This window comes from Cyanistes caeruleus, chromosome 2 (assembly GCF_971803275.1).
Source record: "Cyanistes caeruleus chromosome 2, bCyaCae1.hap1.1, whole genome shotgun sequence".
In the NCBI taxonomy this organism is placed as follows: domain Eukaryota; kingdom Metazoa; phylum Chordata; class Aves; order Passeriformes; family Paridae; genus Cyanistes; species Cyanistes caeruleus.
Genome location: NC_141702.1, coordinates 65,379,334 through 65,394,403, shown reverse-complemented (window position 1 = coordinate 65,394,403; position 15,070 = coordinate 65,379,334). Strand labels below are relative to the sequence as shown.

At 40.7% G+C, this 15,070-nt stretch overlaps 1 protein-coding gene across 1 annotated transcript in view; it reads left to right on the top strand.

The window, feature by feature from the left end:
• Positions 1–530: 530 nt before the first annotated feature.
• EPM2A (EPM2A glucan phosphatase, laforin) overlaps positions 531–15,070 on the top strand; it is a 38,104-nt gene continuing 23,564 nt past the window's right edge. The window contains exon 1 of the mRNA XM_086877561.1: positions 531–3,570. Coding sequence (XP_086733687.1) covers positions 3,309–3,570 — 262 coding nt within the window. The 5' untranslated portion in view covers positions 531–3,308. The remainder of the gene's footprint in view (positions 3,571–15,070) is intronic.

Genomic DNA, 15,070 nt, shown 5'->3' with positions numbered 1-15,070 from the left:
AAAATTTCAACCAGCAATACTTTGCCCATGTTTTCTGATTGTAACAAATGATTTAAAACTCTTGGCTTCACAAAAATACCACAATTTTATCCCTGAAAAGACACTATAAGAAATTAGACTTCTGCAGAAGGTTAGAACTGTGATTCTGTAAAAGTTTAGTGCACAGCAAGTGAAAATGCCTTTAAATACATTACACATGTTTGCAAATGAAGTCACAGCTCCAATTTCTGGACATTCAGACTTCCCTAGAATCCTTTCAGATGCAGCCATTAGGCAGAAACCTGAAGGCATAATTAATGGTTGGTTGATGTTAAGTTGGTACACAGCCTCGGTGAGTCCTCCTGTGAGATCCCTACCACCTGCACAAATTTTGGATAATAAACCAGCTGATTAGTTGGAAATTAAATAAGGCTACAATGTGTTGGTACAATTTAGGTGAAATCCACAAAACAGTTGATTCTTGCAGAAACTGTGATCTCTCGAGTCCCTTCTTGCACGCTAATGCTGTGTAAAAATAAGCTGTCTTTTTTTTTTCATACAATTCTTCCCTTTTTGCCAGTTAGAAACAGCTTTAGCAAATGCCTGGGATGGTAGCAGCAACCATATAAACTGAAGGCTTTAAAATAAACTTGGCACTAAGTCTCACTGTGTTGCTAGTTCACTGTTCGATTTGAGGTCAATCCAGGCTTCCACTCAGCAAGTGCCTGCTCTAAGTTAAGGATACTGAGAGATCCTAAACAGCTGTGAGGGGCACAAATGCACAGTGTTTATTATTACAATACAGACAAACTGCTAAGATGGTAGTTTGTTTCCACAGGAATCAACAACTGAAACTATTTTTTGTGATAGTTAAAAGCAGCTTGATTATTAGGGTTTTGCCCCTTTGTGCCAAAGCTTTGTGATGGGAACTGTAAGGCTTGCCAAGTTGGAATGAGGACTTACTATAGTGGGGACAAAATACCCAGAAAGGAAAGTTATATTTGATTTGTGGGTTTGATTTGTAAAAGATGACTGGATTAGAGGGAAAGCTTTTAGGTTTCAGAATACTGTTGAGGACTGTAGGTGAAGAGCACTGGCCAGGCAATACTAGAATAATAGGTCATTTTGGCAAAGGAAACTATTGTTAATTCCTTAAGAGGATTAGGGTGACAGTTAAAACTAAATTTAGGGTTATGGCAATGGCTCAGCTGTAGAAGTACCTCATGAACTCCTTCAGTCCCAAATACTAACAGTAAATGGAACTACTCCCCACTTCCCCTTCCTTTAGTCCAGCTGAAATTCCAGTTTAGAAGATGATGAATCATAGACCATGCAAATCTAACAGGGGGAGGAAAACCCATACATTTGCCTTTGCTTCTTGACCTTTAAAACAAACCTTACAGCTCCTCAGTCTCAGATCTAATGGTAGATCTTATCCTGTCTACAGCCCCCACTCAGCCTGCAATTTCACTAATATAAACTACTCTTTTGTTCCCACTATCCCCAGCCATGGGACATCCCAAGCCAATTTATATTTCTTTTATCTCAGTCTTGCAGGATCCATCAGTAGATCCAGTTTTTCAGTCCTTCCTGTTGATCTCTCAATGTAACCTTAATCTGCACTAGGGCTTTTGAGGAAAACGCAGGAAATCAAGCTGGCCACTTTCTGTCATCTTTAACCTTAATCTAACACACAATATTGAGTGGCACAAAATGGACTAAGACAGATCCTGGAGAAGAAATGGACTGAATTATTTTTAAAGATACTGCTTGACACATCAGCGTCTACAGAACAATCTTTTATTGTTCCACAAGGCTTACAGGTCTAAGATGAAGACTCAATATTTACAGGCCTAAAGCAGTTCAGATTTTTCCAAAGAAGGATGTTGCTGGTCTCTCTTTACACTGGGGCTTAGACAACAGCCAGGAACTGAACTGTCAATCAGATTGGATCCTGCAGTTTCTTAGCTGAGACTGTGACTGGAATGAACAGAAGCATATGGTTTTATGGAGACACAATATGCTGGGTTGATTTTAGGATTTCCTGTCATGCTTCAGCTTTAGGATAAAACCACAAAGTTGTTACATTCTGTCTTGTCCATGCTGCTAAAATGAAGGTGCATGGAAAAGAGAGACATCTGAAAGACAATTATGAGATAGGGTATGGGTAGCTCAACTACCAAAAACAGATTAAAATGTACGGCACTGTTCCGAAAAGGCAGCAGTGCTACAGTGAAGCCAGCAGAAATGGAGGACAGCAAGAATTCCATTTGCTTTGGTTACGTCTGGAAAAGTGGAATATGACTTACACAAGTTCAATGAGTGTCAGTGAAAACTGGCTAAAGCACACTTAAAAATAAATTTGGCAGCACACACACTTCAGTGTCGCCACCCCTGAATAAAGGAAACAAACAGCCATCTTTTAAGGCAGGATTTCTTTTGACTCATTGAAAGGCCTTCATCCTGTTCCCAGAACTTGACCTAAATAAAGTTACCACTCCTCTATTTCTGTCCTTAAAAGTTTCTGAAATGGGTGTATTCAAAGCAGGGACCGCCCTATAAACGGCTGGATTACATCCTCTTCCTCAGTCTTAAGCCCTGAATATTGCTACACGTAGGAGTTGCCAAATTTTCCTCTTCTGGCTGTAAACAGAAAGCGTGCAATGAACTCCAGATTTCTTTTAAAAGCTTTCTAACCTCCCTCAGCATTTCACATTTCTCACCACGGCTGGCTGGCTGTCAGCGGGGAAGACACAAACATCATGAACACTAAAGCGTTATTTGCAGCCAGTCCTGGTTTGTAGTTGCAATTTTGTATGGCAATTTTTAATGATGCGTTTGCTGCGCTAAATTAAGCCTGGGCTCTTGGGAGTAATGGCAGTGGCTTCCTTTAATGCAGCAATAATCATTGTTAAAGTCAGCATACGTGACGCGTAGCCTTTGGCAACCACGAGAGCCAGCGTTTAGCTGCGGAGAGGATTTTCCATCCCCATTTTAGGAGGCGATCGGGGGTCGGTGCTGTCGGAGGGAAAGTTCCCTCGGCTAAGTGCGTGCGGCAGCCAAGCCCCGAAAGCAGCGAAAGCAGCGCACCGGAACGGCCCCGAGCGAAGGAGCCACCGCTGGGGCTCCGCCGAGCCCAGGGGCAGCAGCGCTGTCCGGGCCGCTGTCCGGGGCAGGGGCAGCGCCCTGGGCAATGCCCGGACCCCGGCGGTGTCCGGCCCCCGGCGGAAGGGCGGGCCCGGGCGGCGTCCCAGCGGCGGCCTTGCTGCCGGCCTTGCTGCAGCAGCGGCAGAGCTCGTGTTAAACCACGTTCTTTGTGCGGCAGTGAAATGCTGTTCCGCTTCGGCGTGGTGCTGCCCGCCCGGGTGACGGAGGGCGGCGCGGAGCTGCTGGTGGCCGGCTCGCGGCCGGAGCTGGGCGAGTGGGACCCGCGGCGCGCCGTGCCCATGAGGCGGGCGCGGCCCAGCGCCCCGCTGCCCGCCCAGGAGCCGGCGCTGTGGCTGGCGGAGGTGGCGCTGCCGGACGAGGACGCCGCCAGCCCCTTCTGGTACAAGTTCCTGCGGCGGGAGGGCGGCCACTTCCTCTGGGAAGGTAACGGAGGGGAGCCCTCGCCGTCCCGCGCGGCCCCGGCGCTGCCCGGCCGCAAGGACGCGCCGGCCTTGCCGGGAGGGGCGGTGCGAGCGTCTCGCCCTGAGGGCAGGCTCTGGCTGCCGTCCGGCCCGGCTGGTGCCTGCCGCTGCCGGGAGGGTGTCCCGCTCGGCCGGGAGGGTGTCCCGCTCGGCCCGGAGGGTGCCCCGCTCGGCCCGGAGGGTGCCCCGCTCGGCCGGGAGGGTGCCCCGCTCGGCCGGGAGGGTGCCCCGCTCGGCCCGGAGGGTGCCCCGCTCGGCCCGGAGGGTGCCCCGCTGGGCCGGGGGCCGAGCCCGAGCTCGCAGCTGCCGACAGCCGGCCCGGCGGTGGCCTGAGCACTCCTTGCAGGTAGAGCCGCCCAGGCTGCCGTGGCAGCGAGACCTGGGTTCTCGCAAACAAAAATATTTTTTAACCGAGTGATGGAGGCGGGTGAATGCCGAAGGAGGCGGCCTTTCTAGGTTGGTAAAGGTTATTTGAGACGGCTTCGTTTTTTCCCCCCCTTTTAGGCATCCATTGCCATGTTTCGTTTTGTTTTCTTTCTTTCCCCGTAAGTAAAGAATTCAGGATGTCCTAGTGCGCACTGTGGTGTGGGTTGTTATTTTATTTCGCTAAGGTGAAGAGTCATGAAGGCATTTTCAGGCTAGGACGAGCCTAGCAAAACAAATTTTGCTGTTGTGATTTCTTAAAGAAAAACAGGGAGAAGTTCAGTTACAGCTTTTCCAGACTTCTTGCTGGTTCAGTAGTACTTCCACCTTGTTTTCCTCCTGCTATGTGTTTTCAAATGTTGAATAACTCTAGTCAGTTTCCATGTGCTGATTTAGTATATTTAAGTATTTCAAGTACAAGAGAACACTCAGATTGTCTGCTAAGTCAAATAAACCTCTAAATATACCTCCTGTTACTAAGGAATGGATCTGACCACGTGAAAGGAAGACAGATCACTTGGTAATTTGTGATGGTATTTTTTTAACTCACAGCATAGTAATCCATGTACCAAAATAACACATTGTAGAGCAGTTGGTTTTCACCCATTTTAAGAATACATACCACGCTTCTGAAGTGCCTTTCTGTCATGTAGACTAAAACATGCATGTTGTCATAACTGTTGCATTTGTTTGTTCTTCTTCATGCTAATAAATGACTTTGTGTTAATGCTACATTCACAGAAGTTCACATCATGAAGGACTATATACATCATACAATAGTAATTGTTTTATTTAGCAGGTAAAACAAATAGCATATTCTTCCTGTTTTAACCATGTTTTTCTTTTCCAGAATTGCAGGAAAAGTGAATTTATGGAATAAAAATCTTTACATCTGTCCAAGGAAGCAGAATTTGAAGGTGCCAAGTTGTACATAATATGACAATGATACTAGTATATAAAGCAGTCCTCACCACACAGAATGTATAAATAATAGTAGAAATAATTAGAATTCTATAGAAATAATAGAGAATAACGACAGAGAATCGGCAATTTTTAGGTTGATGGTTACTGTCTGGTTTGGAAATAGTGGTAGCTCAAATTATTGTCTGTTCCAGGGAGCACATTTAGGAAATGCAGTCAGAGTAATACTGTGTTTTGGCAGATTTGTGGTTTTAGGATTAACCTGGGTGTCATTTTGTTCTTGTCATTGTGAATGCTCAGGAGTTTGAGCTCAGTGCTTAGCTGGAATGATAGAAAGCAAGTGGGCATATCATCCAAATGCAGAAGAATTTTTTAATTAGTCATTCTTATCAATAATTTTTCTTCAATTGATATTTACAGGAAAGCACAAATTTGCTTAAACCTTGAAATTTATTATCTTCATGTATTACATGAAGGCAGCCTAAGGATGTTTTCCTGTCCAATAGCAGGAATCTTGCAGTTCTTCATAATCTAATTTGGTTTAACGTTTTTTGATTTTTTTGGGTTTTTTTAATTCTTGATCAATGAAAGTTTTGGCTGTCATCTGCTTATTCTTATAAAAATCACAACTTGAAAAGACAATTTCCTTCTTAAATAAAAGAACAATTTTTTTAGTGCTAAACAAATGCTGTGCATTGTCTCTTTAGTATCCTGCATGTTTAGAATTAAAATGTGCTTTGGGAAACACTCAGCACTTGCAGAACATCTGCAGTTTTGAAGACATGTTTATGAGGGATAGAGGAAAGTGCAGAATGATACTTGTTTATGTGTTGAGGCATTCATCTGTAACCAGAGAAACTAGCCCACTTATGGATGTCAGATGTTTACATATATTGGATGTTGAAATCATGTGCTGTATTTAAGAAAATTACTTCAGTTTTTTTATTACAACATGTATATGTATGAGAATTCCACTGCCAGTGCATATTGTTTTTATGATAGTACAATACCGTATCAAATATTTTGAGTACAAATTGCAGCCATTCCAGTGCAGTGGGGAGACTGAAAGATAAAAGTGGGGGTAGTTATTTATGTGGGCTAGAAGAGTCAAAGTCACAGGCCAATGTTGTATGGCTTTTGGTAGGAAGCTTTCAGGCAAGGCTTGGCCTGTACAAGATTCCCCGGGTTGTTACTTGTGCCTGGATGGAACAAGTTCCCCTCCCTAGGAGAAGGAGGTGGGAGCTGAGACTCCCCTGTACTCCTGAGGGATCAGATTCTTGCCCCTACTGTCCCAGGGAGACGTTGCTGGTGTGCACCCAGGACCTGTCACTTAAAGCCATTGAGCATTTCTGGCTCAACATAACCAACTGAGAATCTGGGAATAGGTTTAGGAAGAAACTAAATTCGTGTATGTACGTATTTTCCCCCCAGCTGCACCTGTGTGTCTGTGTACTTTGTTTTTGATGTTGATTCTTCAAAACTGGACTTGGCATCTCTCAGCTTGGAAACTAAAAGTATTTTGTGCCTACTGTCAAAACTAAATAAATATAAAATGAAACTTACATTTGAATTTGTTTTTGTGAGTTTATGATGGAACACTCATCTGTGCCTTTTTCCCCTTACTTTCATCTAAATAAACTGCAGGTACTAATCAAGAAACGTGTTGTATTAAAGGGCAGGGAATTTACTAGAAGTTTCCCCCAAACTTTATTTTGAGATGGTAGAATACAATCTGCTTACACTATATTTTTGGGAAGGGGAAAAATAAATTAAATAAAAACCTACTTAAGCTTGTAGTACATACATAAGCTTGTATTGTAAAATGTTGATCTTTTGTTCCCCAGATAAATTGTGGATGCCCCTTCCTTGAAGTATTGAAGGCCAGGTTGGATGGGGCTCTGAGCAACTTGGTCTACTGAAAATGTCCCTGCCCGGGGAAGAGGTGGGAGGCTTGGAACTGGATGATCTTTAAGGCTTCCAACCCAAACCAGTTTGTTGTTCTGTGATTTTCATGTAGCTCTTAATTTGGTGTAGATGGAGCTTGCTTGAAGCTTGACAGATGCAGTCTCACCAGTGAAAGCTCAAAAGCAGGATGAGATGATGTTCTAGTAATTTGTTCAGGTGAGCAGATCCTTCATCCTTCCAAAAAACTCCCATCTCTAGTTCTGATTTTGGGGAGGGAGGAGAGAAAAGGAGGTGTATTGTTTGCAAGACAATACAGTGCAATTTAGAAATTATTATGTTATTCATCCTGTGGTATGTTGGCTTTCCAACGTTTCCAGTTCACACTCCTGTGAGCCTGTTTGTGTAAACCAAAAGATTGGTACATTTATGGAGTAATAAAGGTATTCACATCATTGTAATACAATCAGAAATAAATTCTGATAATAAGTTTCAAGGGTTTAGCGCCCAGTTGGTTGAGCACATCAGTGATAATTAAGCACATTAAAATTTCATTTTTAAAGTGTTAAAGCAATCTTTTGGCCTCAGCTCTTTGAACAAAACAGGTATAATTTCTTAATTTAAAAGAGTAGATTCTTGCAAGGCTGAATGGGAAGGTAAGGTATAGTTGCCATTTGCAATGGAAAGATTATAACAGAGCAGAAATTACTTGGGGCTAGGCCTTAGCAAGATATGCAAAGTAAAAATTCTTTTGAGGCTATTCTGAGAAGTACCGTTGGATACAATATTCATTTCTGTAACAGATCCATTTTTTCCTTTTCTCCAAAGCTAATCTGCAGATCCCTAAAATAGGTAGCAGTTCTGTTATTAAAACAAACAAACAAACAAACAAATAAACCATAGCCAAACAAAAACCCCAGCAAACTGGGGAGTTTCATTTCTTCATGGTTTTCTTAATGCAGATATTTCATGTAGTGCTGTCCCCACTGGGTGGTGCCATATTCCCTGTGTATAGCTAGTGGCTGCCTAATGCCTTGCATGTTTCATTAGTATTTAGTATAATCTGTTCTGCTTTTGAAAATAATCCAGAGTTTTACTTACTTTCCTACTCCCAGTCTTGTTCTGAGGTAGGTGGTGACTAGAAATTAACATAAAGCACAAGTTATGTGATAGTTGAGTAATTATACATCACTGGCATCTTCTTCCTGCAAAGCTGCTGCTTTCTGGACAGGGCTAGATACCTTAACACCTTTCAGATGTGACAAAACTTAACGAGTAGGAGTGGATAACTTTAAATTCTTCGACCCAATACTAACTTAAGAAATGGAAATAAACTTTTGAAGTGTGATAGCTCCTGGTGTTTTGTTCTTCAACCCCCTCAAGACATGTACATGCTTGCATTTTGGTGCAATTAAATGCAGCAAGATTCTCATTAGTTCCTGTCTGCTTATCATCATTAACCAGCTTATACTGAGCAGGCATCCAGACATCAGTAAAACAATGTAGAGTGGCCTATGTGAAACTGCAAAATTACAAGAATAAAAATAATACACTTGCATTTCTCTGGGTTTGGTAGGCATGCATCTTTTTCTACCCACAGAGATAATCAGAGGCCAGTTCTGATTTCTGTGAGTGTCTAATTAAAGCCTTTGTGGTTATAGTAGCAAATTTACAATAAATGCATTGTTTATGCAAATCCTGTGTTTACCATTTTTCCTGTCCCTTGCTTCCAAGTGGTCATAGCATGCAGTAGGGCTCAACAACTTACTTTCCACGGCAAGAAACACTGAGAAGTGGTGGGTAACTGGGATGATACTTTGGTTAAGGTATTGCCATGGTTGCAATTTTGATGTAGCCCATTTCCAGCCTATTCTTCTGGTATGATAGAAAGTAGCAATCAGTAGTAGACAGTACAGTAGAGTGTCAAAGCAAATGGGAAGGTGGTATTAGATTATACATTTTATTACTATCAGACATTATTATCTCATCTGTATTTCCTTTAGCCTTATTTCTACCATCTGTCAGAAAAGAAACTGTCTTTTACATGAGGAAAATTTCCTTCTAGTTCCTTTTCTCTGGCTTCATCTCCATCATTAAACCAGGAATTTGGTTAAAATCTCTTAGTACGGTAGAAGTTCCCACTGAAAAACACCTGGGCCTGAGCAAACCTAGAGAGAGAAATAAAACATGTTTTTGAGAGTTGCCTTTGAAAATTCTGATTTTCTTATATCTGATTTAAAAGAAAAAGAAAAAAAAAATAAAACCCATGGTGATTAACAGCATTAAGTGTTGAGAACGTCTTTCTTGTAAACTTTTGTTTTAATTCTGGCATAATCTCAAAATATAATTCCATCAAAAATTTTCTTAGGATATATAAACAGACTATAAAAAGTCTCAAATTCAGTCTGGATTTTAATAGAATTAAAACTTGTTTCCATGGTTCTATGTAGCAGCTCTACCAAAAGGGAAGTTGAAACAGTCTGCTTTAAGTCTGGTGGAATATAAACACGTGGTGTATGATGCAAATGGTTTTCTTCTTTTTGGGTACCTCTTCTTGGCTTGCAAATGCAAGGAAACATTTCTGAAAATCAAACCAGTTAAGAAGGAGCTACTGAACTAGGTGTGGAAAATTAACAATTTTGTCTTACATTAATACTAGGTATTTAAGTAATGCTATAAATTCATCTACCACTTACAGAATATAAGGGGAAGGAGGTTTACTGACAGCAGAAAAAAAATGGCATTAAAAATCAAAACATGCTTTTCTTAGGCATAAGAGTAAGGCTTCGTACATGGCATATAGAATTGGAGCTATTTGTCAGAGCTGTGGAAACAAAGAGCTGCTACTGAGGGCTTTGCTGAGACTTGAGGAAGGTGGGACTCCAGAGCCTGTGGCAGACTCAAACTCTTAAAATCTCTCTCAGTTCCAGTGAGGGGAATTCAGCCTCCCCTACCTCTGTTTTTTTCGCGATCAATAGCAATTCAGTCTTGGCAAGATTGAGACAGATCCTATTTCAAAACATCAGAGATTGAATTTTGTTCACAGGCAGCAAGGAGACTTTTGTGACAGAATCTGGTGTGAAGGGTAAGTAAATTTGAATATTGTGAGTGTACTGAAGGAAGTTCAGTTAGTGATGTGTGATGACAAGACTGTGCAGTAGCACATTCAGATAACTGAGAATTGTATCCAAAATAGGACTTGAGACTTTTCTTCACTGTAATTTTGGTATAAAAGGTAAGGAAGCTAGCAAAACCTTACTCTTGTAAATGCTTTATTTTGGAGATTCTTTTTGGTATGTTTTCTTTACTTCCTGTCCCACTACTATTTTTTTAAAAACAGTCTTTTATTCCTTGACTGTTTATCTTCCCCCAGAGTGCTTATAATATTAAACTCTTCCAGGGAAGTTTCTAAGCATGACCTTAAGATACTCATTTACCTTGTTGAAGGACCTTATTTGATACAGCAAATGGAATTACTTAAAATATTTAGACATAGTTAAAATTTTGAATTGACTGTTAAAGTGTGCTGGTTCATGCAAAAATTATGACAAAGATTATATGAGTTAGTCTGTGCTCTGACTGATTTGTGAGTAGGTGATCTGAAAATTGGCTGCTTGTGGTTTGGGTTAGTTAGTTAATGTGTTTCTAGTTAATGTGTTTAAAGTAGCCCTATGTTTTTTAAAGAGGTAGCAGTGAACTGAGAAACACTCTCACCTTACTGGGGTTTGGAGGTTTGGAAGTTGCATATTTTTGTTTTGGGGTCATGCTAAGGTAGGGATGAGATAGCCAGTGCCTTTATGGTGCTGCTGTGCCCTACAGTTCCTGCATACCTTCCCTTACACAACACAAACCAGAAAAAATTAAAACTTTGAGCAAGTTGTGCAACAAGCTGGTAACTGGGAGAGCAGTGGCTGAGCAGTTTGTTGCAAAGAGCTCTGCAGAGACAGTGGGAGAGGCAATAATTTTTTTTTTTATTTATTCATGTGGTTTTTGTTCACCATTCTTAATGGTGATAAAAAATTTCATTGACCCATATTTCATTTATTATCTTTTAAGACCAAGCTGGTAATTTCTCCACTCTGACTCTTTTATGAAATCTGAGGGCAGTTCTCTTCTATGTCAAGATGAGTCTGTGCTGTTGGCAGACTGTTGGATTTTCCTTCTTTCATCCTTGCAGTAGAGCTGTAATAAAATAGTAATTGCAGGTTTTTCTTTGTGTTTTGTGGTTGTGCCTGATTAGATTGAATTTCCAAACATCCTCTTCTAGTTTCTGCTTACCTTCTTCCAGTCCTAGATCTTTGCACATCTTATATTACTTCCTATATATTCATCTGGCTTTCAGAGAATCACAGAATTAATCAGGTTGCAAGGGACCACAGTGGGTCATCTGGTCCAACTTTCCTGCTCTAGGAAGATCAAAACCAAAGTTTTCCTTTGCTTCATTCTGGTCTTCTCCTTTTACCAGTGCCATTTACCAGTTATATAGAGGTCTTTGGTGTTATTCTTTTGTTTAGTTATTTGTACAGCCACTTCTTATGCTCCTTTGATCATCTTTCATATTATTAAACATTAAATAGCATTAAACAAGGAGCCATGAACTGCAGTCATGCACATTTTGGAAGAAGCCCCTGTGAGACTTGAGCTGTAGGTGAGGCTACTTGGTTGCTTTGCTCTCCAGCAGTTCCCTATGTCAGTGGATTTTATGCAAAACCATCTGCAGTACAGAGCATAAAGTGCAAAAGCAATGAAAAACTTTATAATTTAAAGCCTAGAAACTTATTTTAATCTTTCTCTTTCAGATAAGAATTTTTGCTGTGAAGAATCACAAAGATGGGTTTTAAATAAAAATAAATATGGACCTTATTAAAGGAAGACAAATGCTATCCTAGAAGTGAAACTAGGACTTGTATATTCTAATAAACTCTTTCAAAATGCTTTTCTTCTTTAATTAGGAAAATCAACATGATCAATTAACGTGAAGATCAGTACTATTCAAATACTTAACCCTTTTATGACTGAATTTTACATGTTTTCAGATGATTGTGTAGTTGCTTCCCAGTGATAAATAATTAAACTTGTTTTGCCACTTGGAATATGAATAAAAACAAGATGAAGAAAAATACTGATAGAGAAATGGGTTTAGCTGTAAAACCATCTATTTGCTGTTGTGTGAGCCCTTTCTCAAAGGGCATTTGTGTTTGTTTTCCTTTTTTTCAAAGATGAGCGTGTGAATGAAACATTTGATGTTCTTGGCTTTACTATTGTCTCTAGGAACAGAAATGTGAAATCCTATAAAAATTGAATTGTTGTCTTATGGAATCCAAAATATGGTGGATTTCCTGTGACAAATTGTGTTAGCAGAAGCTTGATGTGGATGTTACATAAATTTTTTCTCATTTTGAAACTTACTTGTTAAATGCATATCGTGAAGCAAACTGTGGTGAGAAGCACTTGTGTAGTCATGTGGATATTACCTGGGTAGTGAAACCTGATCTTTTTTGGTAACTGCAGATTTTCATAATTCCCTTAAGAAGTACAGTGAATTCAACTTTCTGAACACAATCCACTTTGATCATACTGTTCCCTAAATTAGTATTTATTGAAGATGGTAGCACTCTTTCCTTCCTGTATAAAGCTATATCACATGTGAATATATATGTGTATGTTGAAAATATGTTGATGTACATTGTGTCACAGATGTCTAATTTCAGTAGGAAAGTTGTTTAATGCATAGGTCAGTATATAACATAAGGAGTAGTAAAGAGCTAGGCAATTCTCTTGAAATATGATACAAATGCAAGCTGCTGTTTACCTGATTATTAAAGGCAAACCAGAACCATACCTTTTGAGATTCAGGTTTGACTGTAGGCCACAGTGGGAAGGCTGAGTCTGAGCAGTGCAGAAAAATTAACAGCAATAAATATTGATTACAGAAGAAAGTGTTTCAGAGTGAGATTGGACCAAACCTGTTCAAGGGAACAAATAAAATAAACATCTCCTGGCAAGTTTTTCTTGGTCCCATTTCCATATATGGTTGCGGGCTATTTAAGGGAATTAATGATGGTGAAGGTGATAAGGCTTACAAGGCAAGGAGGTTGCATCACTTAGGAAGGCAGAGAGAAGGAGGAAGGTCATAGAGAAGGAAGGCAGGCAAAAAAGGGACAAAAATTAAAGCTGGAGAAGGAGAAGGCTGATGAACTGTAAAACTGGCAGAAGTGCACACACCTCAGGCAGCAGCAGCTGGGAATGGGGCAGCACATGGTGGGTACCTGCGTACATGGAGACACGGGGCAGGGAGTAGCAAAAAAACCAGAGATCCTGAGAACATGGTTCAAAACTGCCAGGGTGCAATGAGGGCTGGAAACTCCCTGGGGACCACAGAGACACCCCATGGGACTGGCAGTCAGGAGCAGGCAGCCAGGGGCACGAGCACAGCCCCAGCCATGAGCATCGGGCATCTCCCTGGGGACAGGCTGAGGCTGGGACAGGACATGGGCCCGTGGGCATGTGGGGTCAGGATCAGACACAGCTTCGTGATGGCAGGACATGGCAGGACGTGGCCATGTGCATCACTGCAAACAGTTGTTGGAGAGGAGAATGGGGAAGGCGAGATGTGGTGTTTGTGGCTCTATTTTGCTGAATGCATGAAGCCATTAATTAAATGTCATAAACATCCATAGGTTTGGTTACATTGTTGTATTTGTTGATGTATGCTGTTGTCTTCTTGTATTATTTAAAAGTGGTAAGAATATGTAAACAATTAGAAATGTGAGATAAAAATATAGTGGTAAGATTTGTAGCTTCTGAAATTGCACTGATCTTGCTTACTTTATTTATAATAAAAATAATCAAAAACTATGTGATGCATAATTTCTCAGCAGTACGAAAGAGAAAATAGTTTTCTGCCTCATATTTCATTTTTCATTTTGGTAAATAATAATATTTCACAATTATGAGAAAAATGGCTTGCATGTTATCTGGAAATAAGGAGATGGTTTGAACTTTCCTCTTAAATGTTATTCTTACTCTCTAATCATCTAATCTAATCTAATCTAATACATGTCCCAAAATGCTCTTGCTCTAGCAAATTTCCCTAATTGTGGTGCTTGAAAACTGGTCATGCATTTACATGCAATGTGAAATTGAAGATACTCCCTTGGGCATAATATTTCTCAGAAATATTTTAACATCATTAATAATGTGTAAGTGTAACAGGCTTAAGCAAGCCATAGACTAGGTCACTTCTGATCTGCACCATAATTATTCCTACATGGCAATTAGTATTACAGTAAGTATGTAAAAATGGTGGTGGGAAGTGGGGAATGGAGAATGTAGATGTACTGTATTTTTGGAGGCTGGATAACCTTTTGACTGATGGCACAACCCATTCCATTTCCTGTTGCTTACTCTGACATGGTATTAAAAACTGGTTTTCTGACTAAAGCTCATGTTATTGCTGTAACAGAAGAAGAAGGGATAATGAATATTAGTGGAAAATTGTAAGAAAAAGAATCTTACTTTAAACTAGGCTGTTTAAGGTAGTTGCAGTCATTCACCATTACAATTGTGACCGTCTCTCTGTGGGTCACTTTGGGCTACTTCTATTGTGTATGAACACAAAGTGAGACATGCATTTGAAGACAGCAAACTGAGTGTTTATTAGTCAGCAAACATAAAAGAACAGGGTTTAATGAGCTCCTTGGCTAGATTACAACAGGAATCTGAAGAGTCTTTGCTGGGTGGGTAGCTGTGAATGAGGTGGAAGAGAGTCACCCTTCTTTGCTCCTTTAAACAAGTCTGCCTTGTTTCTAGTTGCTGTCTTGCCCCCTTCTTTGGGCTTTGATGCCATTCCACGTTGGTGTTTTTCCTCTTGAATCCTCTTGAATCCTTTAGCTGGTAGCATATCCTATCTCACCAGTCCTACCTTTTTTTGTGGTTTTACCTTTCTGAGCATGCATGGCTGTCCTTTGAACTTTCTCTGGGGTCTTTCCCATATCTTGGCAACTTCCTTAGAAGTCAGCCTGAACCAAGGTCAGGCTGCCATGGCATGTCTGAGACACAGCAAGATTGATACCCTAGAGAGGGATCACTGAGCAAGAATATTGAGCACTGAGGTCACATACTGTGAGACATAAAATGAGGAACTTAAATTGCATTAATTATTCCTTAAATTTTAAGTGAATTAGGGTTTTTAATATTGTGGGGGGGTTAAAATA